The 26,454-nt window shown below is 38.1% G+C and overlaps 1 protein-coding gene and 1 long non-coding RNA gene across 3 annotated transcripts; one reads left to right on the forward strand and one right to left on the reverse strand.

Annotated features, from left to right (window-relative positions):
* Positions 1–281: 281 nt before the first annotated feature.
* LOC126634817 (uncharacterized) lies at positions 282–10,223 on the reverse strand. Its single transcript, XR_007627458.1, has 3 exons — positions 10,171–10,223; positions 7,519–7,586; positions 282–3,648 (listed from the first exon to the last, which is right to left on the reverse strand). It is a non-coding gene; the product is annotated as an uncharacterized LOC126634817 (long non-coding RNA).
* Positions 10,224–12,828: 2,605 nt separating this feature from the next.
* On the forward strand, positions 12,829–25,340 carry LGI1 (leucine rich glioma inactivated 1). 2 transcript variants are annotated; one of them, XM_050305512.1, is made up of 8 exons: positions 12,829–13,410; positions 13,792–13,863; positions 17,599–17,670; positions 17,774–17,845; positions 22,050–22,121; positions 23,339–23,508; positions 23,917–24,081; positions 24,166–25,340. In XM_050305512.1, the coding sequence occupies exons 1-8, from the start codon at positions 13,220–13,222 to the stop codon at positions 24,981–24,983; spliced, it is 1,632 nt and encodes a 543-aa protein (XP_050161469.1). In that variant the 5' UTR covers positions 12,829–13,219; the 3' UTR covers positions 24,984–25,340. The 2 variants fall into 2 exon arrangements, with proteins under 2 accessions (XP_050161469.1, XP_050161471.1); XM_050305514.1 differs by having other exon boundaries at positions 13,277–13,419.
* The last annotated feature ends 1,114 nt before the right edge of the window (positions 25,341–26,454 follow it).

Genomic DNA, 26,454 nt, shown 5'->3' on the forward strand with positions numbered 1-26,454 from the left:
GGGACAGAATTTCTAGAACACTAAGACTTCCAATACGATAAAAAACTTGGAAGCTGGGATATTTGTTCCTGAGTTTGAAAACTGAGAGGCCATACAGTAAGTCATACCTCAGAGCACCTTTAGCAAAGACCATAGTAGCAGGGCAGTGATTCTGACACTGTTAGGGACCTATGTTACTGCCTAAGAAAGCAGTGCGGGCTGTACGGTCTGGGGTAGGACCACACATCACTTGCCAGTCTCCGACGACTGACTGATTTACTCTGATATATCCCCTAGAGATATATTATGTAGACTTCTGTCTAGTGTCCTTTAATTGTCACTGCTAGTGCCACATTTGTTGTGTGGCAGGTAATTTTGGTCTCCAGAGCTTCCAGTCTGGCAGCTGTGCTGAGAACAAAGCTCACTAAAAGATTATTATGTAGGCGTGCATAAACAAGGGTAGTGACTTCAGCCTGTCAGGAATTTAATTAAAAAGTAATTACCAAAATGTAGAAAATACTACTTCGTAGTTTTATCAACCTGCATTGAAATAAGTGGAATACAGAAACTAACTCCTCCACCGTGTTCCAGTTTTCCTTTGAGGAGATTTTAGAAGTTCATTATGCTTAAATTCCCTGAAGTATGAACAATTTCCTAAGAGAGCAAAGAATGCTTAATCTTACTTTTATGTCTAGATCTTCTATGGTGGAAACTGATTGATGGCATTCAATTACATAAATACAAGAAAAATGGAAATCTGTTTTTCCAGTTTGATATAAGAGTTATTATATAAGATGAAAAATGATGGACAATAGTTAGCAAGAGAAGGAAAATATAGTAATGTGGAAATAAAAAACCCCAAGCAACTGACAAACAAGCAATGTACTTGTTTTCTTTAAATTATATTGTTTCCCACTGGATTTTTTCGTGGGAATAAAAGAATATGTGAGCAAAATTACAATCCATTGCACATTTAAGCCATAGTGGAAACAATACACATTCTCTTATTTCCTGACATGCTTTTTTGTGCTTTATGTCTACCATGTATGTATATTCATAATATTCACTTACGGGAATTGAGGAAAGGTATAAACCATTGACAGTGAATATTTCGAATCTAAAGTCTTCTATACCAAAAGGTGACCCACAAGTCATGATCTTCTGAATCATGGAAGCAGTTAAGCACAATTTATGTACCTAGTATTCAGCATAACCTGGAAAAGAAAGGTGCTTCAAAGTCTGAGTCTAACATACAGTATAATAGAGAAATAAGGTCGCATTCCTACATACATGTTCCAGAAAACACCTGTTTTTTTGGAAGATGTGTTTCATCTTAACTTAGAAGTTGAGATCTTAATACAGGAAGCAAGAAGGCCAGTCCTACAAACTGTACTATGCACCTGGTGAGATGTGTTCATCACAATGTTTTCCACTAGTTGACCTAAAGCTAAGAAAATATGTCAGAGATTATTTCTAGTATACAGTGGTGTAGTCAATTGTTTGGAATCTCACAGTCAAATTTTAAAAAATAAGGTATAGGAGCATAATATGATGTAATGATGACAGAATCAACCCTCACTTCATCTTATTATATCAGCAGGATTATTTACATAGTAAAGTAGTACAGTAGCTGCAGACTGATAGTATCTGTGTTGAGGTGATCAGTAGTTGATCCTTCAGTGGAACTCAAGGGTACAGGGATATAAAGAGGCTGGTCTGAGCAGTGGAGTAGGATGAATCAGTTAAAAATTCCTATTTCACAGTTTTTAATGAACGTGCTTATAGAGTACTGCTGTGAGACCTCATTTAATTAATAATACCATTAGCCATTCTGCTAGAACTGATCTTTTATTAGTAAAAGTATACTACTGATTGCCAGGTTTTGGAAATAATAGGGATTATATTTCAAATTAAATACAATTTTGTGTTATTTAATCAGCAATATCATTCAGACATAAAGTACTGAAATACTATCAACCTTTCTATTGAAAGTATTAGCAGGATGCTATTCATTCTGCAGCACCTAAGTGGAATGGGAAAGATAACTATCTTCAATGGGAATACTTAGTCTAACTTAGTTACAAATATCAAGTTTTGTTATACAGCCAGCAACACTGAGCTGTGCAATACCCACAACTCCAGAAGTGAAAATGGCAGACTCAAAAAAAACCACTGAGGAAACTATCTATGACAAGTAAAAAGAAATATTCCAGCTTGTACCCTGGGGGAGATCATGCTGCTTGCTAAAGCCACATTCAATTTGCAAGTCAAAACATTAACAGTTACATATCTAGATGACTGCCTTTCTTGAATGGAAATAAAACATAACCACATGGAAGATAAGGGTCAGGATGTGAAGTGGGATTTGAGTGAAAAAACATTTCCTTTAGCATTTCATTAAATCTTCTCGCAAGTTTGTATTACGTTGGCCTCAAATACACAGTTCTTAAAAGATGGATTGTGTTATTCAGAGTTATGTTAGGATCTGGTTTAATATATTTTAACAATCTTTAGTAAATCCATACCACTCTTTCCCCGTACAACTTTTATTTGAAGCTCAGCCTTAACAGGGTCAGTATTTGGCAGGTTTCTATGAGTCTGTTAACAAAAGGAAAATACTATTCTAACTACCTCATTTATCTTAGATGTGTTCATAATCCAACCACAAATTTTAAGAACTAGAAAAATTGGTCTTTGAGATGAAACATTAAATTCAGTTTCTAATACAGATCTCCTGAAGCATAATCTTTGTCATATGTTTTTTTTTTTGGTTGAGTTTCAACTTTTCATTGTAATTTTCTAAAAATCACTAAATTTTTAAGAAATTTAATGTAGCTGAGGAAGTTTAGGATATTCTATATATAGACATGAACCTGTTTTATTACATGTTTGGGAGCTAATGTATACTGTGGAATGAAACTCCCATGTTTCTATGCAGGAGTTACTTTAATGGCCAATATTTTGTCATCCATTATTTCTTGAAACTTACCCTTTATTTCATGTATCTTGCCTTCACATTCAAGATCAGATTGTTATATACCTTGAAAGGATTTTACTACATTATGAAAGAAAAGTTTTATTCAGACACTTGCTTATCTCCATTTATCCAATCTTCACTATCCTGAAAGGATGCAACCAGTGATATTCTCCTAATGTAGAAAAATTATTTTTAAAAGCTGGAAAACATTTTATGATGCCTTTAGTTGCAGAATATAGAGATAAATATGTTCTGAAAAGAGTGCTCAAAACCTCTACATGTCCAAGCTTGGTAAAATAAAATCTTTCCTATTATTCCAAACTTTTTCTTTGACAAATTTTGTAAATGAAGGTTTAATAATCTTAAGCCAAATGACTCTTAACTGTAGCAGACTTCACTGTTTGATGCGGTAAATGAGTTGGAAGGTTAGGTACAAGCATTTTTTCACTTGTACTATCCGTTAAATTGTGAGACAGGAAGGTACCTTCCAAAATTAACATTAGCTATGTCAGTATTGTCAGAGGACACACTGCCAGAAGTTCAAAACAACAGCAGTTGTAGTACAATTTTTAATGTAATTTCATTGCTTTCTTGAAAGTAATCAAGTAGATGATGAATTGTCATCCTTTCCGCTCTGTAGTAAGAAGACTAGTGAAGCATTTTGATATTTTCTTACTTGAAGACAGCAATGCCTGCAGAAAAATATGCCCATACAACAGACTATTAAATTGTTTTCCTAGTTAAAAAGAAGGTAATGTGCCATTAATATATGAAGGTATTTTACTCTGATCTAACACTACAGTATGAAAAACAAAGCCTTAAACTTGCGATGACATCCATGATTTGTATTGATTTGCAGTTCAGTGCAGTCTTAAAAACAACACAAATACCCCAATCTAAGAGCATGAGAGTCTTTGTGAAAGGGCATCAGAGCCCTGGTCACAGCTGCCCACCAGCTGCATCCACACGGATCCTGCATGTCCTCGGCAAAGAGGGATTTAGCTGTCTTTGGAACATCACTCACTCGGAATCTATAGCAACCCTCCTCTAATATGCGAAGCTATTTTTAGCATCAGGGCAGCCTTGAAAACAGCAGGTAAAGCATGAAAAGAATGAATAAGTGGTTGTGGTGCTCGCCTGTGAATAGAAGCTATATATAGCTCTTGAAAGAGATCTTAATATATATAATGTGTATATGAAGGGGCATCTGCCTCCCTCAGGGGAGCAGGAACAGCAGAATATACAGAGTAAAGCATTATTACTACTCCTGACCTGATCAGTTATCTAAAAAGTTACTACTTCTGATTGTTCAATTCAGGAAAATAAATTGTTAATGGAATCAGGTATCTTTGATTCAGTCTTTACTTGCAAAGAATGTAAAGCCTTCATTTCCCTGAATGAAGAGCAAATTGAACAGCAGGAGACTATTTGCAGCTCCAAGCTCTTTTCAACCAATACTTGCTCCGAGAAGTCCTCTAGAGATGTTTCTCAAGACCCCCTTTCCATGTTTGGGGGCCAAAATCTGTGATGTCTCAACTGTTCTCTTGAGTTCCCACTCCTGCTTTTTTGCTCTTCTCTTTTTCTCTTATATATTTATCCATTTGCTTCTAAAAAAATTCTTAGGAAAAAATGCCACATGTGCCTTTGTTTAATCAGTAGTGTGTGCCATTTATTTAGCTGGGGAGCTATACTGCTTCATTGAGGAGTTTATTACTTCTTACTAATGCATTATATTGAGGATGGGAATTAGGCCTTCCAGTTTTAATGACTCTTGCCTAAATCACAAGGGCAGCAACAGTGGAAACTTACAGATGCCTACAAGTGATTGGTGTCTAAAAAAAGTCAGATATGTGGTATTTGGATTGTTTTTTAGAAAAGTGGTAATTAGGAAGCATTTTGAACTCAAAATGTGAATGTTACTATACTCAAGGTAGGGAAAATCCTTTAGCTTCTGAGCAGTCATAACTAAAACATGTATTTCTCTGTTGCCATGAAAACTATATTTAAAACTACAGACAGGTCTTGGATAAATATGCTGTATTGGTTTTGTTCTCCCACTGCAGAGGGAGAGGGCCAGCAGCCAAAAGAGCATCTTTTCTTAAAGCTGTACTGAGGAAATAGCATGTTGGCATATGAGCAAACAGATGTGATGGACTTCTTCAGCCCTCCAGAGTCTCCTCTGCTGGGGGATGTGGTTCATAAGAAAAAGGGACATTCAGCTTGGTGCGGTATCTTATTTGATGGAGAATCTGTGCTGGGCTTGTGCAGTGGCAGCGTGCCTGCCATGGTGTAGGGTGGGGTGTCAGGCAGATCTGGCATTTGCTTGAGGTAACAAGGATTAGCTCTTAGTGAATTGAGGTATTTTTTCAAATTTCTTACATTGTTAAGAACAATAAAAACATCAGTAAAATACAACAACCCCTGAAAATGTTTCAGCGCTGATCCAAATCCCTGCTTTGTAAAGCATTTTGATTAGTAATGATGAAACTATAATATGTGTTTGATGAGGCATGTCCTTCTTGTTGTGCAATTTATTATGTCAGTGACACTCCAGCAAGGCTTTTACTTGAACTATTTCGGTGACTTCAGTGGCGCTAAGATTTCTTCCATTCTGAATTATTCACTATGTAAAAACTTTCTGTTTTTAACAAGTGAAGACTCTCCTCAAATGCCTGTTGTTTCTGCCATGTTACAAATAAATTTCCTATGTACATTTAAATAAATAATATTCTGTTACTTTTTTTCTGTCTGCAAAGTGACAAGGAAAACTAAAGACAACTTTATAAAGATTAGATCAATTCTTCAGGGAGCCAATGCCATGAAAAAAGTACAGAAGGGCATGTAAGATAGCACAGGTCAAGGAAAGGATTTTGTAACATGCCGTCTGTTTTTAATTAGCATCTTGACAAACTGGAAGAGTTCAAACATTTTTCCATGAAGAAATGTATTACAGACTTTCCTAGCTGCCAATTAAATGGCATTTAGCTACAGTGACAGTAGTATGTTGTTTTGGGTCTGTAGAAAGCACTTGCTCATGATAGAAAATCTGGGACATTTTGTTTTGGATGCAGGGTTCCTACTGGACTGGATTTTCTATCCCTATTATGCCTCCTTCTGTAGGCATGAAGGATACCTTCTATGAATAATCTATGAATAACTAATAAACTAAGAAATAGTACAAGGAGCTGGCAGAGTGGAGATCATAATTATCAGTGATAATTATGATTTTCCTGTCAGTTTGTATACACGTGTTAAAAGTCTGTCGTCCAATTTGGTAATCACTTTTAAACTATGCTAGCTAAATACTAGGGCATTTTATGAGGTTCCTTTTTTGTCCGTTTTTGGTACAGACTGAGGTACTTTGTCACCAGTTCTGTTTTATGGTTCATTTAAATGTTTGTGAGCATTTGTAACATGAAACTGCCCCTCAAGAGTGTGGCTCCTATACATTTTCTCTTAACTATGAAACCAATGCTCTTTGTTGTTTAGAGTTTTATCTGTTTTCTTGTTCTTCTATCAAGTCATTTATTTAATCCAGTTTAGAGAACAGCACTGGAGTCAGAAACACTAGTAGTGAGCTGTGGAAGAGAGTGGAACCAAGAGTACTTGGAAGAGTGGGTAAGAGAGAAACCATCCCATTAAGGAAAGCATTGCACAGAAGTACATCTTAAAATCACCACGCTAGTTTCTTCAAAAGTCATGAGACCTTTTCCAATTATAAATCAAGCATAGATTCTCTCAGTACTACCATGCTTTTAATGTCTCATCTATCTATGTAGGGGAAGAAAAAGCAAAAAAGTAACTTACATATTTGAACAAGACTTTTCCTCCCTGAGGGGTTCATATAGAGGGCACTTGCTCTTACAGTAAGATGTATGCTATGTGATGAGTGTGATGCTGGTTCCACTGAAGTGGATGGGCATGTTGTCTGTCTCAAAAGTGTCCCCATTTCCAACATGTGAGAAGTTGATCTTCCCTGAGTATAAATCAACCAGAGGCAAATCTTCTTAAAAGTTTTCTTGTAAGACTGAAAAAATCAGATTTCTGCAGCAAGTGAAAACGTAGTGTTCTTTTATATTGTTTCCTTTCTTATACTTCCCCCTGTATTAGGTGTGGTCTCAGTTCCTGCTGTGAACCATGAAGTAGCACAGCTTCACACATCTTTGAATTGGGCTCTGCTTTGCTCTTGAGCTTGTATGTTTGGTCTTTCATTTCCCCCCCAACTCTAAATATCCATTGTTAGGATTTTCAAGGCAAAACAGAGACAACAGAAGCAAAGCAAGAACTATTTGTTTAGATCTGGAGAAAAGTGGCTGGTAATCAGGACAGCAGTTAACTTCACGCTATTGGATTGTGTGCTGCAAAGCACACTGCTTTGTAATTGAACTTAGGAGCCTTTCCGAAACCTGAGAAAGTAACTGGTCCCAGTCTGCTGGAAAACAGAATGCAGGATCTAGGGAAGAGCTGAGGAATCCCAGCTCTGGGTTTTATATATCGGTCCAATTTTATTTTGAAGAGCAGGAACAGAGAGCCCCAGGAGAAACTGGGGGTCAATACATTACCAGATCAATAGGATTATTTGTTCTCATGGTGAAGGGCCAGTCCAGTAGAAGTTATGTCCATGTCTGACCTGAAAGACAGTTAATGGGATTTTCTGTTTGATAGTTTTGTTCTTTTTCTTTACTTACATAAAGTAAAGCTACCAAGTTGTGGCACTGATTTTCCTGCATTGGAAGACAAACCAGCATGAACAGGCATCCCACAGAATGTGTAAACACACTTAACATTAGCAGTGTTGTCAACATCAGCTGTTCAAAGACGATGGATTAGGTCTTCAAAATTTTGTGATACTGGTTTAAAAACCATGTGATATCAAAATATATTACATTTTGGATACTTCCTATCTAGCTTCTTAGCCTTTATCCTTCTTGGTTACCCAGGAGGTTGGATGAGGTGTTCTCCCAGGGTCCCTCCCATCCTGAGAGAGCCTTTCAAAAATCACAAAGGGTAGAAATCCTGTATCTTTAAAGTGTCTTCTGAGGCAATTTCTAATATTTTCTACTATTTAAAAGCCTGCAATTGAAAATGAAGCATCAAGATTCATAAAGATGTTGAAGGTCCTTGGTTGCAACAAAATAAAACCTAAACATAGATTAATTTTACCTGGCTTCTCTTTGAATGAAATACATTGTGCATCTGTTTTTCTTAAAGAGAGATCATTCAGATACCACTACATCTTGTCTCACATACTTTTTGTCATAGGTCAAATTATGGTGTACCTAAGCCAGCAAACAGTTCTGGAGACCCCTGCACACTCACCAGGATATGTTCAGTGGAGTAGATGTTCTACATCACTATGCAGTTTTGGCCATGAGAACTAAGACCTGACTCAGATCAGAGGTGATCACTTCTAACTCCAGGGTGAACTGTGAACTGACTACTTTATGCAAGGGAAAGGAGACCACCCTCCAAGTTTTTCTTTCCTCCAAAGTTGGCAGCAATTAAGTAGCCATTTCCTTGGCTTTTTGACACAGGGACTGGCCTGGTTGTCCTGCTTTTAAGGAAACTCTCGTGGTATAATAAGGATACCCATAATACAAACCTGTATAGATAGGATAGGGCAAAGTCAGCAGAATTTTCCAAATAAAAAGTTTCAGGCACCCCTACGATCACTCCCATAGCTCATCTGTGCTATGAGCTGTTGTAAAGGCATCTTGAGTTTTATGCCTAACCTGCAGAAGGCCTCTTCCTGGCAATGGCTCTTGGTGGCAGATCCACCAGGAAGCACAGTCTTTTCAGAACTGTTTAGCATTCACAAGACTTAGTTTTGTTTATTGAAAGTACAGCCTCATTCTCAGCTGCTTCAAATTTGCCATTTGCTACAGAATTTGTTAAAAGGGTGGCACTGAGAGGAAGAAGCTGAGACTCATGTTTAGGAGTCTGATCTCAAAATCCTTCTACTTCAAACACAGTGGTAACATAGCAATGACAATGTTTTGCTTTTAAGAGATCCATGAACACTAGGGTGGACTATTGCCCATCTGTGTGGTGTAATATCATGGGCTGAACACCAAGGACAGTAAAGTTCACTAAAGTCTCATCATCATCATCATCCGTGGGTTTTGGATTAGGCTACATATGTGCAGGCAGTTCATCCTGAGCAGAAAAAAGGCAACAGAGTTTTCTAAAAACAGCATGAAATTAAGAACAACTCTAACAGTATATATATCTGCAAAGAGAAATGTACTGAGCATGAAACCACAGGAAGCTTATTCAAATTTTGTTGTATGTTGGTAATAAAAACATATTGGTCTAATGCAAATATGCAAATATAGTCATGGAGCAGAGTCAATCCCTCAAAAATATTAAATATTTTTAAAAGTAATTTTTGGTTCTATGTTCTGAACATTTGTGTTTGCTTTCCTCAAATACTGTAGCAAACAGGTTTACTTGCGGAAGTATTCACATTTTAACCAGATATTGGAGAAAACTTGCTAAAAATGTATGCTTAGTAAATATTAAAAATAATAAATGCATATTTTTGCTCTAGAAACCAAGCCACAGAAGTTGTGGTAAGTCTGGAACACAGGCAGTGGTGGGTGGTAAATACCCCTAATGACAGCAGGCAAAAGTAGCTTTAATTTTTGCTGTCATATTTGCACCACGCTTGCTACTAGATGGTTGATTATCATCAAAAAATGTTGCTATCAAACCATTTGGATACTCTGGAAGAAACAATCTGTTGGATACCGCGTAGAGAGCCACCGCGTGGGGAACGATGGGTCACTAGGGCGTAGAGCTGCAATGTATCGGCAGAGTCGCGCAGCAGCACCGGGGCCGCCCGGCTTGGGGCTGCAGCGAGGGCTGACATCGCGGGGGCCCCGGGGGCGAGGGGGACCGTGGCGCTCCCTCAGGCCCTTCGGCCGAGGCCGCGGCTCGGCGGGCGCCGCCCGTGCCCCGGGTTGCCGGGATACGGGGCGGCGGCGGAGCAGAGCCCGTGCCGGGCCTCAGTCGCGTCCCCCCGGCCATCCCGGAGCACGCCCGCCCGCCGGGCCCCTCCGCGGCACCGCACGGTGCGGCTTTTTCGGCCAGAACGTCAAGTGATGGGAAGCAGACCGAGGAACGCATCCACAACTCCCTAATCCCCCCTGCTGGAACCTTGCTGGAAGAAAAAAAATAAATGAATTTTGAATCCCATTGTGCCTACTCAGTACCTGAAACACCCGGGAAAACAAGCAGGGAGCGAGAGGCAGGCGCTGGTCCGTGGGCACAGCTTGCCACTGCCTGCTCCGCTGGCCAGCAGACAAACAGCGATGGCATCGCAAAGGGTGAGCCAAGTGTCGCGGGGGCTGGGGAGAAGCTGTGCCACTGGAAATCCACGAATCGATGTGGTTTTAAACTACCACATGGCAAGAAATGAGATGCTGAGCTTGGCAGAAAAGGCCCCTGGAAAATTATGCCTCTCTTTTGATGGAGCTGTTATTCATAACGTTTGCAATTTTGGAAAAAGCGGTTGTTTTGGCATGTAGTTTGGAATAGAAAACTAACTTCCAGGCCGCTCTCGGCATGGACAAAACTGGAGTCAGGTTACTGCTCTCTGCAGAATGTGCTTTTGTTATTGAAAAAAAAAGGCTACACTGCAAAGTTTTCAGGAGGTTCACAATGTGGTCAGAGTATTAACTAAAGAGAAATGCCTAGGTAATTGATGGTGGATTTCAGTGAATGAGCCAAAGGAAATGAAACACGGGGTTTCACCATCAATGGCAAAATATTGCCATGGCAATGGTTAGCTTTGCCAGGAATAAACAAACAAACAACAACAGGCCTCTTCTCTTTCAGAAAAAAAAGAGAATTTTCTGTTCTCACCTCACCAAGTCTGTGCCATTGGACATCTTGAGGGGAGAAGATGGTGTACCCTACTTATACAAGTCCCACAAATCCAGCTCCCTTCTCGGTTATACAGTTACATCATTTCCAGAGCAAGAAGTAACCTCAATATAAAGGAGAAGGCATTGACATTTGCTTAATAATTATTTCAGTGCTTTGGTTACTGTAATTCTGTACCATTTTATTACAGACGGTGGAAAGGCTCAGAAATAACACAGGTTTCTGTCATTCTTAGATTAAGTCAATTCTGCTTCAGGAGAATTGCTGACTGCTGACAGGGAAGATTTTCTTAAGAGCAAAAACATGGGCCCTCGCTTAAATTAATAAAGAGCTTTACAAAAACACAACACAGCGAGCGAGGGAGCTGAGAAAGCACGAGCTGCCCTTTCTTCCACAGGCACGGGTGCCTGGCGGGAAGCCACGCACAGGCACTGCAGTCCTCTCACAGCAGGGCCTTTGGAGGTGGCCGTCTGCTTCTGAAAGCTTTCTGGACATTTCTGGCTGCACTCAGTCCCTCAGAGGATGCAGCCCCACCACCTGGTGTGAGCTCTGTGCATCTCCTCTCATCCCAGGCAGACAGACATCAGCCACTGCCCAGTCAAGGATTCAGCAATGTTGGGGTCCTGCCTTGTATCCATACACTGATTTTCTTACAGTTTTGTAGGCTGTTGTTCCCCTTTGTGGTATGTTCACCCATAGCATATCAAATTCCTGCTGGGCACCCATATCTGAATATGCACTAGGACCTTGCTGGCATTGTTCCTGAGGAAGACAGACATGGTCCAGTGTTGATCTTGAGATTCCATGGCCTGTAGAGCAGGAGCAATGGGCCAGAGCCAGGCGGTCGTGTGGAATCAAGGGAGAGGCAACCAGAAATCGAGAGAAATCTCATCAGGAGATCAAGCATCTTCTGGTGAGGAGACAACATCTATGTGAAGGAGCCAATAGTGAGCCTGACTGTGTTAAATGTCTGTACCATTGCGTTGACCCTAGTAGGCTTTGTGAGCTGTATAATGTAAACAGTCCTGTGGGGAAGTGTTAAGACCTGTTAAAGTTTGCAAAACTCTTCTAATAGCAATCCTATATTGAAAACAAAAAATCATCCCATATGGCTTCCCAGCCATTTGGCATTCATTAGTTTTCTCTTACCATTCTTAATATAATAACACTTAGGTGCTGCTTAAGTTCCTTATGAAATATTTATTGTAGTTTACTGTAAAGTCTTCAGGCTGAGAACTGTATCTTACAGGGTACTCATACCACACCTTGCACTCATTTCAATTGCAGCCTTCAGGCAGTATTGTAAAGATTCATCATTATCACCAAGATCCATCCCTATCCTGTCACTTTTCAAATAAGGTCCATTCTTAATACGCATTTAACATAGCTGGTGTTTAAATAACAATTTTCCTTTTTTCCATCTAAAATGATCAAAACAGTTTCCAAGCAAATAAATGTTTTAAATTGAACTTCAAATGAATGTTGTCCATATCGAGCTGTGCTTGATCCACTTTATTTAACCAGTGCAGGAAATATGTAAAAAATAAGAAGGGTTCTTTTTCAAAAAAAAAAAAAAAAAAAAAAAGCTGCAGTTACTTGGGGTCTCATTTTGCATGAGAAAATATTTTGTTTAGGAATAAGAGTCATAGGCATTCTCTCATACATTGTAATATTTTCCATGTGTGGCAGCTTGTTTTTCAGTGGTATAAATATGTGCAATAAGGGCTAAGGATAAAAATTAATCTAACAGCTTCTGCAGCAATGCTTTTGATGGTTTCACTCGATTTCATTTTCTTGTGGATACTGCCGTTAGTTCTGCTGCTTGAAATATGTGAAGCATAATTCTGAAAGGTTCACGAGGTTGTAGGGATCCAGTAAGAGATGACTGATTTCTCCCCCACACACATACACTCCACCCCACACCCACTCACCCACCCACCAGCAAAACATAATGCTGTACTATTTTTGGTAACAGGGAAAGGGCCTCCCTGTGAAAACAGAAAGCAGTGTATTTCTCAGTTACATCACTTTGCAATCTAATGCTGTGTTGTGCTCAGTGTTTTTGTGGTGATGCAAGTCTTTTTTTTTTTTTTCTTCCTTTTTTTTTTTTCCCTTCAGCCGGTTGGATTTTCCCCATCTTACAGCACCTCGCAGGTCTCTTCTCTGAGCAGTACGTTGCCTGAGTGAGTGGAAACATACAGATCAGCTGCAGGTTTCTGTCTACAAAAACAGAGTGAAAGAGAAAGAAAAGGGTTGGGAAAGCAGAGACAAATATTGACCTGGACTTATAGAAAGACATCCAATGGCTGAATAAAGAACCCTGTTCATGTTTTGGGATATTCTTTCAACTGGCTGGAACGAGAGCGGATCAAAAGAATGGGAAATGCCAGCAGACCCTTTAGAAGAATTGCTTATTTCTTATGCCTTTTATCTGTGCTTTTGCTGACTGAAGGGAAGAAACCAGTGAAGCCAAAATGCCCTGCCTGGTGTACTTGTACCAAAGATAATGCTTTATGTGAAAATGCCAGATCTATTCCTCGCAGCGTTCCGCCTGATGTTATCTCACTGTAAGGGCTGTAAGCATTTGGTTATTTAATTTATGATTTAAAATGAACTAGGATGTGTGGTGTTTTCAGTGCATACAGAAGGATGCTTGCTGCAGGGAGTACCTCCAGCATTCAGAATCATCAGCTAATGTGTTAAAATTGTACTGCATCCTTGAATCCTGATTTTTATATCTCTTTCATCTGTCTGTCTTTCTGTGTATGTGCACACATGTCATTTTATACCTTCTTCTGTACTACATGAAACCTGCAACATTATTTTTGGGGGGGGGGTATTTTTTTTAACTTATATAAATAAATTTCTCTGTGATGACTAGATCAGTATTATAATCATGGATATATGATGCTACATTAATATATGGTTGTTTTTTTATTTCTTTACAGATCCTTTGTGAGATCTGCTTTTACTAAAATCCCAGAAGGGAGTTTTTTGCTCACACCGTCTCTGCAGCTTCTGTGAGAAATATTTATGTGATACAATTTTTGTTATGAAATATGTATTCATAAATATTTTAGAAAGGGTCTCAGTATTAATTTTATAGGAAATATCATCAGAAGATTCATTAGATGATAAAATACAAGACTTAGAAATTTGAAAGACAGTGCATGTTTAATTTTTTTTAAGTGTTTCTACTTAATATTTTGCAAGGCTATCTGTTGTCAGTGCTACTTGGAATGATTACATACTGAAGCTTTTGGTGACAGAATGTTTGTTATCTTCATTATACTTTAATTAACATTGTAGTAGGGACTTGAGCATTGCAACAACTACTTGTTTCTTCTTCTGCAGTCCTGGGACCTGCTCCCAGTATAAAGCTCTCCATTTGTAACTCCCATAGACTGTGAGCTCAAGACCCCTCCGATCAAGCCCCTCATTGCAGTGGAACAGGTCCTGAAGTCCTTTTCCATGTAAAATTGCCACTGACTTCTGTGGAACTTTAGTCACTTCAGTGGGAGTTTTGCCTTCATAGCACATGCATTTGACCCTGTTTGTTATTTCATGCCTAAAAGTAATGATTTTCTTCCAACTAAAAAATACAAAGCAGTTATTTCAAAATCAAATACTGCGATGAGGTATAGACAGAAAAAGAATATTTTGGGATTTCAACATGGGATTTTTACAGGCTCACAAGCTTTCCTAGAAATGTGGGCATATGATTATATAATTGTGAGCTATACAGAGGTAGAGGGGGTGTAACCTGAACTGTTTATAGTGGATGCGCTGCCAGGCTGACACACACCCAGATTTGTCTCAGAAATCCGGCAAGACAGACTCCCCGATGTGATCAAAATCAAAATCGGATGTCTGTCCCAAACTGACTTCCCGTGCACTCTGGATGTGGTCAGAGGTGTAATGTTGATGTATTGGAGCCCTATGACTGTTAAATTAAGCTGCTGGTGTACCGATAGCTGAAGCCCTGACCCTGGCTGTACTCTGCTACCTCAAGTGGAGCTGATAAGGAGGTGCAGACATACTGTACAATTTTGGATACAGGGTAAATAGGTAAATGCAGTTACTATGGAAACCTAAATGCTTTTCCATGGTGCTTTATTCCAGAGAATCTTTTCCCAGTTGGTCACAGATCACAAAAGGGACACATTTCACATAATTCCTGCAATGGGCCTTTCAAAGGAGAGGAAAAAAAAAGCAGCAGCATTTGTGGAGCTTGTTTCTGAAGAGAGTGAGTAGGACATCATCTCTCTTGGCTACGATACACCACCTACACTTAGCAATCCCACTGCCAGGCAGGCAGAACTGGGTAGGGTGGAGTAGGACAGACATAGTCATCTTATTTTGAGTTATTATAGTGCCTGGCACAGTGGGGTCTGGCAACGGCTTTATGGCCTTTTGGTAATAATAATGATTTCCATTTCTGCCTTACACTGAAATGCACGTTCTACACTGCTGTCCAGAAGTGCTGCAACAAAACCTATGACCCCAGTAAAGCAGTTTTTGTTCCACTATGGGCTCTGATGAGCGATCTGGTTTCCAGATATATTTCTAACATGGTAGTTGAGCTGCTTGCCATCTTTGGAATGTCAGGCTGCTGATCTAAGGCAAATGACTCCTTAACACAGACCATAGGAGTAGGATTGTATCTGTGGGGACAATACTCCAGTTTGTATATGGGAAAGAAAAATTTTCATCTTTGGCAGAAAATAGTAAGGGAAATAAGAATATGGAAAACTCAGGTTAATTAAAAATTACAGTAAGTGTTAGCTTTGCATGATTATAGCTGTTTTGGTAGGTTTAATTTAGCCAACAGCAAGATTTAGAAGCCTGTATGTATTTCTATATTAATAGAAATATATATAGAAATAGTACTAGTCTCCAGCACGACATTTTTGAAGTCCAGATGTAATTTGGTATCTCCAAATTATGTCTAAATATGGAATATGTCTGCTGCTATTATTATTTACTACTATTTTTAATGTAGTAGCAGCAATGGTCTCTAAAAAAATCATGGTCCCATGCTAAACACTACTTGTGACTCCCAGGCCAAGGAGAGCTTTTCTTCTTGTGTAGTATGGATGGTATGCTCCACGCTCTTCGTGTGACAACAAAAGTACGAAGAACCTACACAGCTATGGTGAAGTGCCAGCAGGAGCGTTTCCTAAATACAGAGACAATCTCCCTGCTCTCATCTCCTCACTTGTATCAGCAACGTGCTGAGAGTGCCCTTATAAACTGATGGCATGAAAGCCCATAGAAAGAAGGGAGGGAATCATGGCACCAGGATTCGTACCTGCTGTCACTGTACAGTTCCTGCTAAGCTATAGAATCGCTGGCTACAGTGCAGTATCTTCAGTCTCTCTCCCCAGAAGTAGTTGGATAGTGGGTCTCAGATCAAGTAAATCTGGTGTTTGAGGTCAGAGAGTGGGAGGAAAACCACTTTGTGCATCAAATACGTGTGACACAGCCATTGAGGAGAGGTATGAGGCCGGAGGCAAATGAGCTCACCAAGTGCAAGACCCATGCTATAAGCCTGGCAATCTCTACAGTACCTATACTATTTAAAGAGATAGCACTCTGTTCTTTAAATTATAGACTGGAGTACATAAAAGGAAAAATTATCCAGTGAAATCACATCAGAAAAGCAAAATTAGTTGCAAGAGTTACTAAATTGGTCTTTTGGTTCAGAGATTTTACAAAAATACTTATTTTCTCTAAAATGGGAGTATTTCTTATTTCTGATAATAAGAAAGAATTTCCTGCTTATATTTTTTTATGCAATTCATAAAGGAACATACTTAAAGTGGAAAAAGCATAGTCTATAATAGTCAAGTGAGAAAATAAATCAACTGTAATTTCGTCTTAATGAAAACTTCGAAATAAGAGATGAACTCATTAAGTGGATTCATTTTTACTTGGAAATCTTGCATTCCTGAATGTCTAAGAATGTCATAGTATGGATCTATTTATCCATCAGTTCCAACTGATTAAAATATAGATGTGCATCAAGAATTCCACTGGGGTAAAGTTGACGGTGTCTCACCATATTAAGGCTGTGGCAGTCCAGAGCTGAATAAAAATGGACAAATGCAAACATGGCTGATAAGCATAGATAACACTGGAAAAATCAATGCTAGTACACTTTTAATGTTTACAAAATTACATAAAATTAAATGTGTTGCTGATATTTTTACTGTTAGATGCACTAAGAGCTATCTCCAGAAGGTACAACGTGGTCTTGAAAACAATTCTGATTTTAACACTGTAAATGAAGAGATTTTTCTTCTTTTTTTTCTCAGTAACTTCTCAGTACCTTCAGATTAAACAAGTTTACAAAGCTAACCTATAACTGATTTTCCTGCTTGTCAGTGGTGCAAATTCAGCCTGATGTCTGGGTAACCAGCAATTTAAACCAAGAGAATGTAAACCTCTGTAGTACTTGAAGATCTTATTTTTGTCCTAGTGTATCTCCAGAAGCACTTGTACAATCCCATTGTTTTACTGGCATGATAAACCCACGTTTACATTCCACAGAAGTCAATGGAATTTTATCAGATAGCCCCAGCAGACAATTGTTGGGTCCTTCCCTCTACACCAGACTATGGTGCAGTATATCAGCCATACAGTCCTATAGTGCACAGAAAAAAACATGAAACCAGGTGGTGGAAATTTGGCCTACCGTGGCTTGCTGAACCATTTTCTAAAGCTGGTCTTTTGTTTTGCCCTTCTTTATGCAGGTTGTTTACTTCCAACACTTTTGATGTTATTAGTGATGATGCTTTCATGGGCCTTCCTCATCTAGAATATTTGTGAGTGGACAAAAGTATATTTCCTGGCATTATTGAATAGAGTGGGTGGGCTTCCAAGTTCCAGGCATTACTTTGACCAGAATGACTTTACGACCCATTACAGGTTCATAGAGAACAACAACATTAAGTCCATTTCAAGAAATACTTTCAGAGGACTGAAATCTTTAATTCACCTGTAAGTAAAGTGGTTGGATATATTACTTGATATATTTAATATAGTAACTGAACGACTGTGTTGTTGAATTTCTCATTTCTATATATATATCCATATTTGTTTGAGTGGTATTAATAGGAATTTGATCAGAATGTTAATCTTTGTGTTTCCACCAAAGACTTCCAAACTGTGGTATGTGTAGAAGGCAATGACCCAAACAGCTTCCAAGCAGTACATGTTTGGCAGTAGCTCCCTGATTTTCTCTGCTCAGAGCACTGGGGATTTCCAACTGAGCATGTAGGAGCAGAGAGAAAGAAGTATGAGCTGGGAATCTTGGCACTGACGAGGTGAATCCCAGTTTGGGATGTGGGGAGGAGGAAAGTGGGAGCTGTGGTTAGGAATGTGAGAGGCTGAGGCATGAACACACAGCTCTTCCCAGGCACCCCAGTCTGTCATGGATCCAGAAGAATATTTCCAGCCATTCCTGGGACAGGCCATCACTGTCTGTACCCATGTCCACTTCAGCCACTAACAGTATCCAAAAGAATTTGACTAAATCAAATTTGAGAATTCCCACCCAGAACAATTTTAAATCAAAGACTTGCAACAAGATGCATTTATTATGTCTTACTGATCCACTTATTCCACTTCACTGTAAAGCAGAGCAGCAGGACTGGCTTCAAAGCCCTGCTCTGTGCCCTGTCCTCTTCTGCACGCAAGCAAGAGCATCCCACCGTCAGGATCTGTCACACACTGACACTGGGGTCTGCATAACATTCCTTGTGTTACTGCTCAGCCCTCTGGCTATCTTGGCCAACCCTTGCTCTCTGACATGCTGCAGCCCCTTGCTGCATTAGCCAAGAGGGGAAATTAGTCCAAGGCACTCTGGATGCCAGTGTGGCTGTTGGGATCCATTCATGCTATGCCCACCCCCAGTGGGGGCATTCTCTACACACTCTGCTCAGCAGGTGAAACACACACTGGCAACAAATACCTACAACATTTCACTGCAAACACAGGAATGGCATCCTTGTGCTCTGAACTGGTGAGACAGTTTCTAGACAGGCTTTTGTCTCTTACCTTATAGCAAGTTTATCTTTTAGCAATAATTTTATTTCAGCAAGGAATAAATTTATTGAAAACACAATACACACTATAAGAAGACAGAAAAAAATACAAAAATACTGGAAGAAAGGGAGACTGAAGCACGTGCAGTGTGCCTGACATGGGTTTATAGCCAGTTCTAAGCATCTGCATTCTGAAGCATCTCTGTTGGGATGTGTGTCATAGATAGAGGAACAGATTCTGACCTTTTGGCCTTAACATGATAACCTCCAAGAGGGTTTTGAAACAGGGTCATTTAACTTTTTCTTTCATATATTTTGACAGAAGAGAGAAAGCAAAAGTTACATTTAAAATAGTTAATGCATAAATATAATAGTGGAATTGCAATTCACCACATTCTTTACCACGCAGTAAATGTACCATAAAATACTTTACTCTTTCCTTTTTGGTCAGAACAAGACTTACGGCTGGCTGAAACCAAGCCTACTGTAGATAAAGTTATTTGTGGAATGGCTCTAGGCCTGAGGAAGAGGAAAGAGAGAGTAGAGGGACAAAGGTACATAAAAAGGCTGTGCACATCCCATAACAACCCATATTAGAGGGACAGGCATAAATATACTGTTGTTAAAAAAGGCAGATAGTTGGATAAGTCTGGTAACTGGGACCCTATCTTCAAAATATTTATGCACATGAATAGCTTTATATTCACAAATGGGTCCAGTACATTATTTATCATATTCATTTACTTATTTAGTAGCTGCTGCTGCCAGTGAAAAAATTGCTTTTCTAACACAGAGGAAGGCACAGTTTCTTCTCCACAGAGCATACAGACCAAGAGTAACATCTTGTCTTGCCTGCTACATTGGTTTCTGGGGAGGCTTCAGGAGTCTCACAAGAGAAAACATATGCAAAAGACAGAACCACATTTGAGGAGCCACTGCCATTTGCACGCATATTTTTGGGACGTGGATTTGTGCATCATGCTGCTATTGTCCATGGAGTGCTGTTCACAAAGACAGTGAGAAATTTGTGGAAAATAACTGCAAAGGCACCACAGAATGTGACTAGTTTAATCTGCTTGCAGAACCACTCCCTCATCCTTTGGGGAAAATTGCACATACATATTAAGAATAATCATTTGGCACCCTGAGGCATTTTTCATTTTAAAAACAAGAGAGTACTTGTGTATATAAAATATATTAAAAAGAATCTTAGTAAATAAGCATACAAATGAGTTCTATGAAGTTAGATAAGATGAACTTTGTTCTGTCTAATCTGTTCACTTCCTTTTCACAACATTAATTTTGCAATGTGGTATACTATCCAAACATTTGTATTTTTATAATGCCATTAACTTTGATAATTACAGTGTGTCCTTATTGTAAAAGAGAGCCGCCTAATATTTATTGTTATGCAACAGCATTTATTTCCTGGTCAGAGTAAATTTAAGAACAGAAAAAATAAAGAAAAATAATTTTTTTACTAGCTTACTAATTTGATATCAAAATCTTACTGTTAGCAATTCCTTGCAATAATAATATTTCTATGCCCAATATATAATTTTGATTGCATTTCTTTCAGAACTGTGACCATAAGTTTAACTGCATGTTTGAGTCAACCTTTACTCTATTATAAAGCCAATACCAGCACGAAACACCAGCACCATCTAGACAAACCAGTGGTTTCTAATATATGCTTTTAACTGTGAAATATGCAATATATAATTTTCATTCAAAAATTGACAAATGCATAAACTTATTTAAAGTTTTCTGTCAGTCATATTCCCAAGGCAATGGTGAACCACTGCTACTTCCAAGTACATCATCCCTTCCAGTTTGCTATATAATAATATATAAAATATATATATAATATATATATTATATATATATAAATAATAATAATATATAAAAACTATACAGGGCATTAAACTTGCCTCAGCTTGCAAGTCCACACAGCTTTCTCCATGTGAGTCAACTGACTTTTAGGAATTGCTCTTGAGCATAAAATTATGCATAAGTGAAGCATGTGATACAATCACACACAGTATTACAATCAGATGTACTTTGATAGGGGTGAAGTCAGAATGGACTAATGGAATCATCTTATAGTTACTATTCCTGATAAGGCAAACACTTAATTTTAAATGAGGCAGCAGATCTAGTACATCTAGCCCTGTTCTTGAATTTAAGTGTATGCCTAACTGTCTTTGCTTGGCTAAAGAAATTGTGGTTAATAAATAACTTTTATGTTTACAAACTGAAACAGCAGAGGTTCTAAGTCTTACTAATTGCAAATTATAACTGGCATCTTAAACTGGAATGATTTCTCTCCATTTTTGTTTCTTCTCATAAGTAATAAATAATTTTGTTAATTGAAATAGTTGAAATTTGTTAATTTTGTTAATTGAAATACCCTACAACATCATTCTTTCTCTGTCATGCCTTCTGTGACATCTCCAAGACCTTTGGTGGACTCACACAGATATGTCTGACTGAAATGTTATATATTATTTGTTTAAAGCCTGCTCACATTTCCTCGTCACTTTTACTAGCTAGAATACTCACTGAATTGAAATGAGTTCTCCGAATATTAAAAACTGGGAATTAATGGCAGTTTTTTGCTGGTCCTATACACACATACACACACATGCACATTCCAGGAAAGAAATTCATGCTAATGAGTAATTTATTGTCTGTTACTGCATATTTCCAAAAACTATGAGCTAAACCTAAACCCATCAAAATGTAACATAGTACCAAGGTTTTCCTTCCAGAAAAGATACAAGGAAGTGGGGAAAGTGCAGTAATATGAACACCATGTATTGGGATCTCATAAGGAAAACATCAGTAGATCAATTATGACTAATTGTTTTAAAATTTTAAATGGCGTTGGCAAAACACCAAAGGTGATTGCACTTTTTACTCTAAGTGAATGCTGCAAGGCTGCTGAAGAGTGTGAAAGTAGAAGGAGGCTTGGCAGTTTAGTAGAAGGAAAAGTCACAAAGTAAATGAGCTAGCCTTAAAAGCAATCTTTTACAACTAAGTGCTGGAGAATGCCAGTGTTCTTTACCACAAGAACCGCTCACCCCCCAGTATATTACACCTTGAAAAATGTGTAGTTTCATGAAATAGCACTAATACTGAAGTGTCTTCTTTTACAGGAGTCTTGCAAATAATAATCTCCAGTCCCTTCCAAAAGACATATTCAAAGGCTTGGATTCTTTAACAAATGTGTAAGAAAGCAATTAATTAATCTATTAATGATACTAAAAGTGTAAGGAGTTTATTTTAGAGGACATTCTGAGTAACCATTCAAATCAGTAGCAAGTAATGAGATTTTATTACTGGATAGAGACTGCACAGAACAGGTAGGATTCTTTTATTTTCTACTGTTGTTGAGAATTTACGTTTCTTCTGAATATTCCACCAGTTATGAAGATAAGTAATATTGTTAGTAGTTATGTAATGAAGCTGCATGTTCATGAACACTTTGTGAATAAGAAGGAAGTATCCTTAGGGATGCATGAGAGAGCAAGGCATGAGGGGAATGTATTTAATGGAGGAACATTTTAATGTGCAAGTAATTTCTGGGAAAGCTATCTTGTATCACAAAAGCATGTGTCTTAGTAAGTACTGTGTCCCATACTAAATCTAATTGCAACCAAACCAAAACATCAACTTGTTTAAATATAACCAAATACCAGTAAAAATACAAAATATAGATAAACAGATAAATCCTACAGTTGTTTCACTGAAATAGATCCTGCTTATACTATACCAAATCCTGGTTCACCTGATTTGGGATAATAAGCACAGAAAAAGCCTTTCCCTGTATTCACAAGGTAGGCTGAATTCCTAGTGTAGAGCTGCAGTAGTAAGATGTGGGGATGGTCAGTGTATCTGCTAGCATTACTTGGCATGACTGATCCGGGCCAGGTGGTTACACAGTCTGGTCCTGGCGTTCCTGTTCATACGATCGGAAATCCAACTCAAGATAGCTGTAAAAGACTTGAACAGAACACCTTTGCTTGTGTCTCCTAAAGCCCTAAATGAGTCTATCTAAAGGGGACAGCGAATACTGACTGGCTGCTCATAAGGTTATGTTAATTCCTATTTTGTTATCTGGAATGCTCTTATAGAGAAAGGGTAGTCCAAAAGAAACAGGGGTCAGTAGTTTGGGAGGCTTTTCAGTACCTGTAAACTTGGGGAAATCAACAAAAATTTCCAGCTGATCATCAAGTTAAGGTCTCCTTGTTTACCTTAATATAATTAAATCTGTGTGGGTTCTGGTATGTAGATTCAACTATGGGTCAGGACAAATTAGGCCAGGAAGATATCAAGTGAGAATAAGCAAGAGGGCACACATTTAACATGAGCCTGTTTTGTTGTCCTGCAAGGAGGAATACATCAGCTGACTACTTATTTTCAATGCATGATTGATTTGTTGTAGAGATCTTAGAGGCAATGCATTTAATTGTGACTGCAAACTGAAGTGGTTAGTGGAATGGCTGGGCAGCACCAATGCAACAGTTGAAGACATTTACTGTGAAAGCCCAGCAGAATATAAGAAGCGCAAAATCAATAGCCTCTCTCCGAAAGAATTTGATTGCATTATTACAGGTAATGTGCTTCAAATTATTTAATCTTGTTAAATTGAAGTCAAAGCTATAGTTTTCATTCTAGAGCCCATTTTAGCAGGAAGTCTGCATACTGGATGGAACCTCCACTAAAATCAATATGAATTCTGTGCAGGTGTAAGTCTGACATGGAATCATTTGCAAGCGGGATCTTATATTGCAGACTTTAATATGTTACATAAGGATTTGGAGAACTGGGACAAAAACAGCACCTCTTTTGATTAAGAAAGGTTGAAAACCAAATTGCAGTGCTCCTTTATCATCAGGAAAATTGGACTAGTGATGAAATACTGTAATTTGTAAAAAATTGCTATCTGATAAGCAGAGTTTTTTTTCTGCAAAGTATGTAAAATACCTCTATAATTATCATCTATTGTGTGCACTTTTGCAGAATTTGAAGTTTATCAGTCCCTGCCATACCAATCTCTGTCAGTAGATACTTTCTCATATATGAATGATGAACACGTGGTTATTGCTCAGCCTTTTACTGGAAAATGCATCTTTCTTGAATGGGACCATGTGGAAGTGATGTTCAGGAATTATGACAACATTACAGGTATGAATACAGCTTGACAAATAACATTCCAAAAGCTGATACAAAAAGTGGTACTAACCCTGTCTTTTACTTTTCTTTTTATAGGTACTTCGACTGTTGTGTGTAAACCTATAGTTATTGAGAGTCAGCTGTATGTCATTGTCGCACAGCTGTTTGGAGGCTCCCACATATATAAAAGAGATATTTTTGCTAATAAGTTTATAAAAATTCAAGATATTGAAATCCTTAAAATCCGAAAACCCAATGACATTGAAACTTTCAGGATTGCCGAAGACTGGTATTTTGTTGTTGCAGACAGCTCAAAGGCTGGTTTCACCACGGTTTACAAGTGGAATGGGAATGGATTTTATTCCCATCAGTCTCTGCATGCCTGGTACAGAGATACTGATGTGGAGTATCTTGAAATATCTGGCAAACCACATTTAATTCTGTCAAGTAGTTCCCAAAGACCTGTAATATATCAATGGAACAAAGGAACAAATGAATTTGTTAAGCGGTTTGATATCCAAGATATGGAAGATGCATATGCAGTGAAACATTTCAAAGTGAAAGAGGATGTATACATTTGTTTAACAAGATTTATTGGGGACTCTAAAGTAATGAAATGGGGTGGTTCAGCATTTCTGGATTTACAAAGGATGCCATCCCGAGGGTCAATGGTATTCCAACCACTTCAGATAAGTAATTATCAATATGCCATTCTTGGAAGTGATTATTCTTTTACTCAAGTCTATTATTGGGATGCGGAAAAGGCAAAATTTGTGAAGTTTCAAGAATTAAACGTACAGGCACCAAGATCTTTCATACATGTCTCCATCGATAAACGAGATTTTCTCTTTGCTTCAAGTTTTAAGGGAACTACATTGATTTATAAACATGTCATAGTTGACTTAAGCGCATGACACTCATAATTCTGAGATTACATCAGACTTTCTACTGTAAGCGGACAAAATGAACTAAATGCATGATGACTCTCTTATCTTACTTCCAAATGAATGCCTTTAAAAGTTGAGATTGCTAGAACAAAGTATTACTAGTATCTTCATCTTTAATTGTCAAGTCTAGTGGTGTTGGAAGTTGCATTTTTTAACAAGAGGAAATTAAATTAACTGTTCTTTGCATCCACAATATGTAAATATGTGTGCAACTGCATCTGTTGCTATAAAGAATATTAAGATGTACTTTTCCATTTATTTATTCACCTGTTTGAAAAAACTGCCAAATAAAATGTTTACATTTTGTGTCTTTCACATTCCAAATATTATTTGCAGGTGATACTTTTATTTGTGTGTATATTATACACATATAAAATAAGCCCAAGAAGGCATATTGCCCAACGCAGTGTTGTACTGCATAGAAGATGCCCAATATTGAAGATCAGGTGGGTTTTACATATCAAAAGAAGTTCTTGATAAAAATACTGCATTGTAACACAAGCCTATAAATTATCACTTGGACATATCCTTGCAGTTATGTGAAGCTTCACTGATTTAAACAGAACTCTGCCCAGGAAAAAGTATTTAGTTGTATAGATCTGGCTATAGGATGAAGGGTTCAGTTATACACATCTAATTATAGGATGGGGCTTTGTACTGTCTACAACTGGAAGCACCCAATTCTCTAAAATTTACAAAGAAATCAGCAGAATAAAAGGTCTGTCTTTCTCCACCTGATGATGAAGCAGCACAAAACAAATCTCTTGTATAACACTGGGGCTGTTACAGTGCTGAAAGCTAGAAGCACAGCTTATTTTTCAGCTAGCAATATTTCTATAGCTGAACTGTCACACATCACTTACATGAATTCTGTGTGTCCCTGTCAAATCTTTTCAATGTAATTGCAATTATTTAGTCTTCAATGAATTTATTCCTTATTCTGAATGAAGCTAGTGAATGTGAAGTAATTTTTTTCTACTATCCTGCAATGAAATTTAGTAACAGATACTTCTGAAATTCAGGGAATTTTGAATTTGGCAGGATAAATTCAGTTTGTATAGCATATGCAACTCCAGGAAGGATACCTATATCTGTTAAACTGTGCCAAATCTGAATTTGGCATCAAAATCTATTACAAACTCAAAGTTAAAATAGTCTTTTGTTTACATACATCTAGTGCATCACTTGTGAGAAACCTACACTGCTACTGAAGATGGTTTGGTTAGAGCTCAGGAAGAGAGCTCAAGTTTATTTTAGAAACCTTTGCACTTCACTTGAAGTTATCAATCATTGTGGCTCCAGTGCCATCTTTAAAATATATACAGGAATACCATGTATATTTATACATATTTCTAACACAGGTGTTGATTGGCAAATAAGACTAATCATATGCATGTCACCTAATCACATGAGCTGATTAATGTGTATTTTAAGAAGC

The sequence above is a fragment of the Myiozetetes cayanensis genome, unplaced genomic scaffold (genome assembly GCF_022539395.1).
Source record: "Myiozetetes cayanensis isolate MyiCay16 unplaced genomic scaffold, myiCay2020 scf10, whole genome shotgun sequence".
NCBI classification, from domain to species: Eukaryota; Metazoa; Chordata; class Aves; order Passeriformes; family Tyrannidae; genus Myiozetetes; species Myiozetetes cayanensis.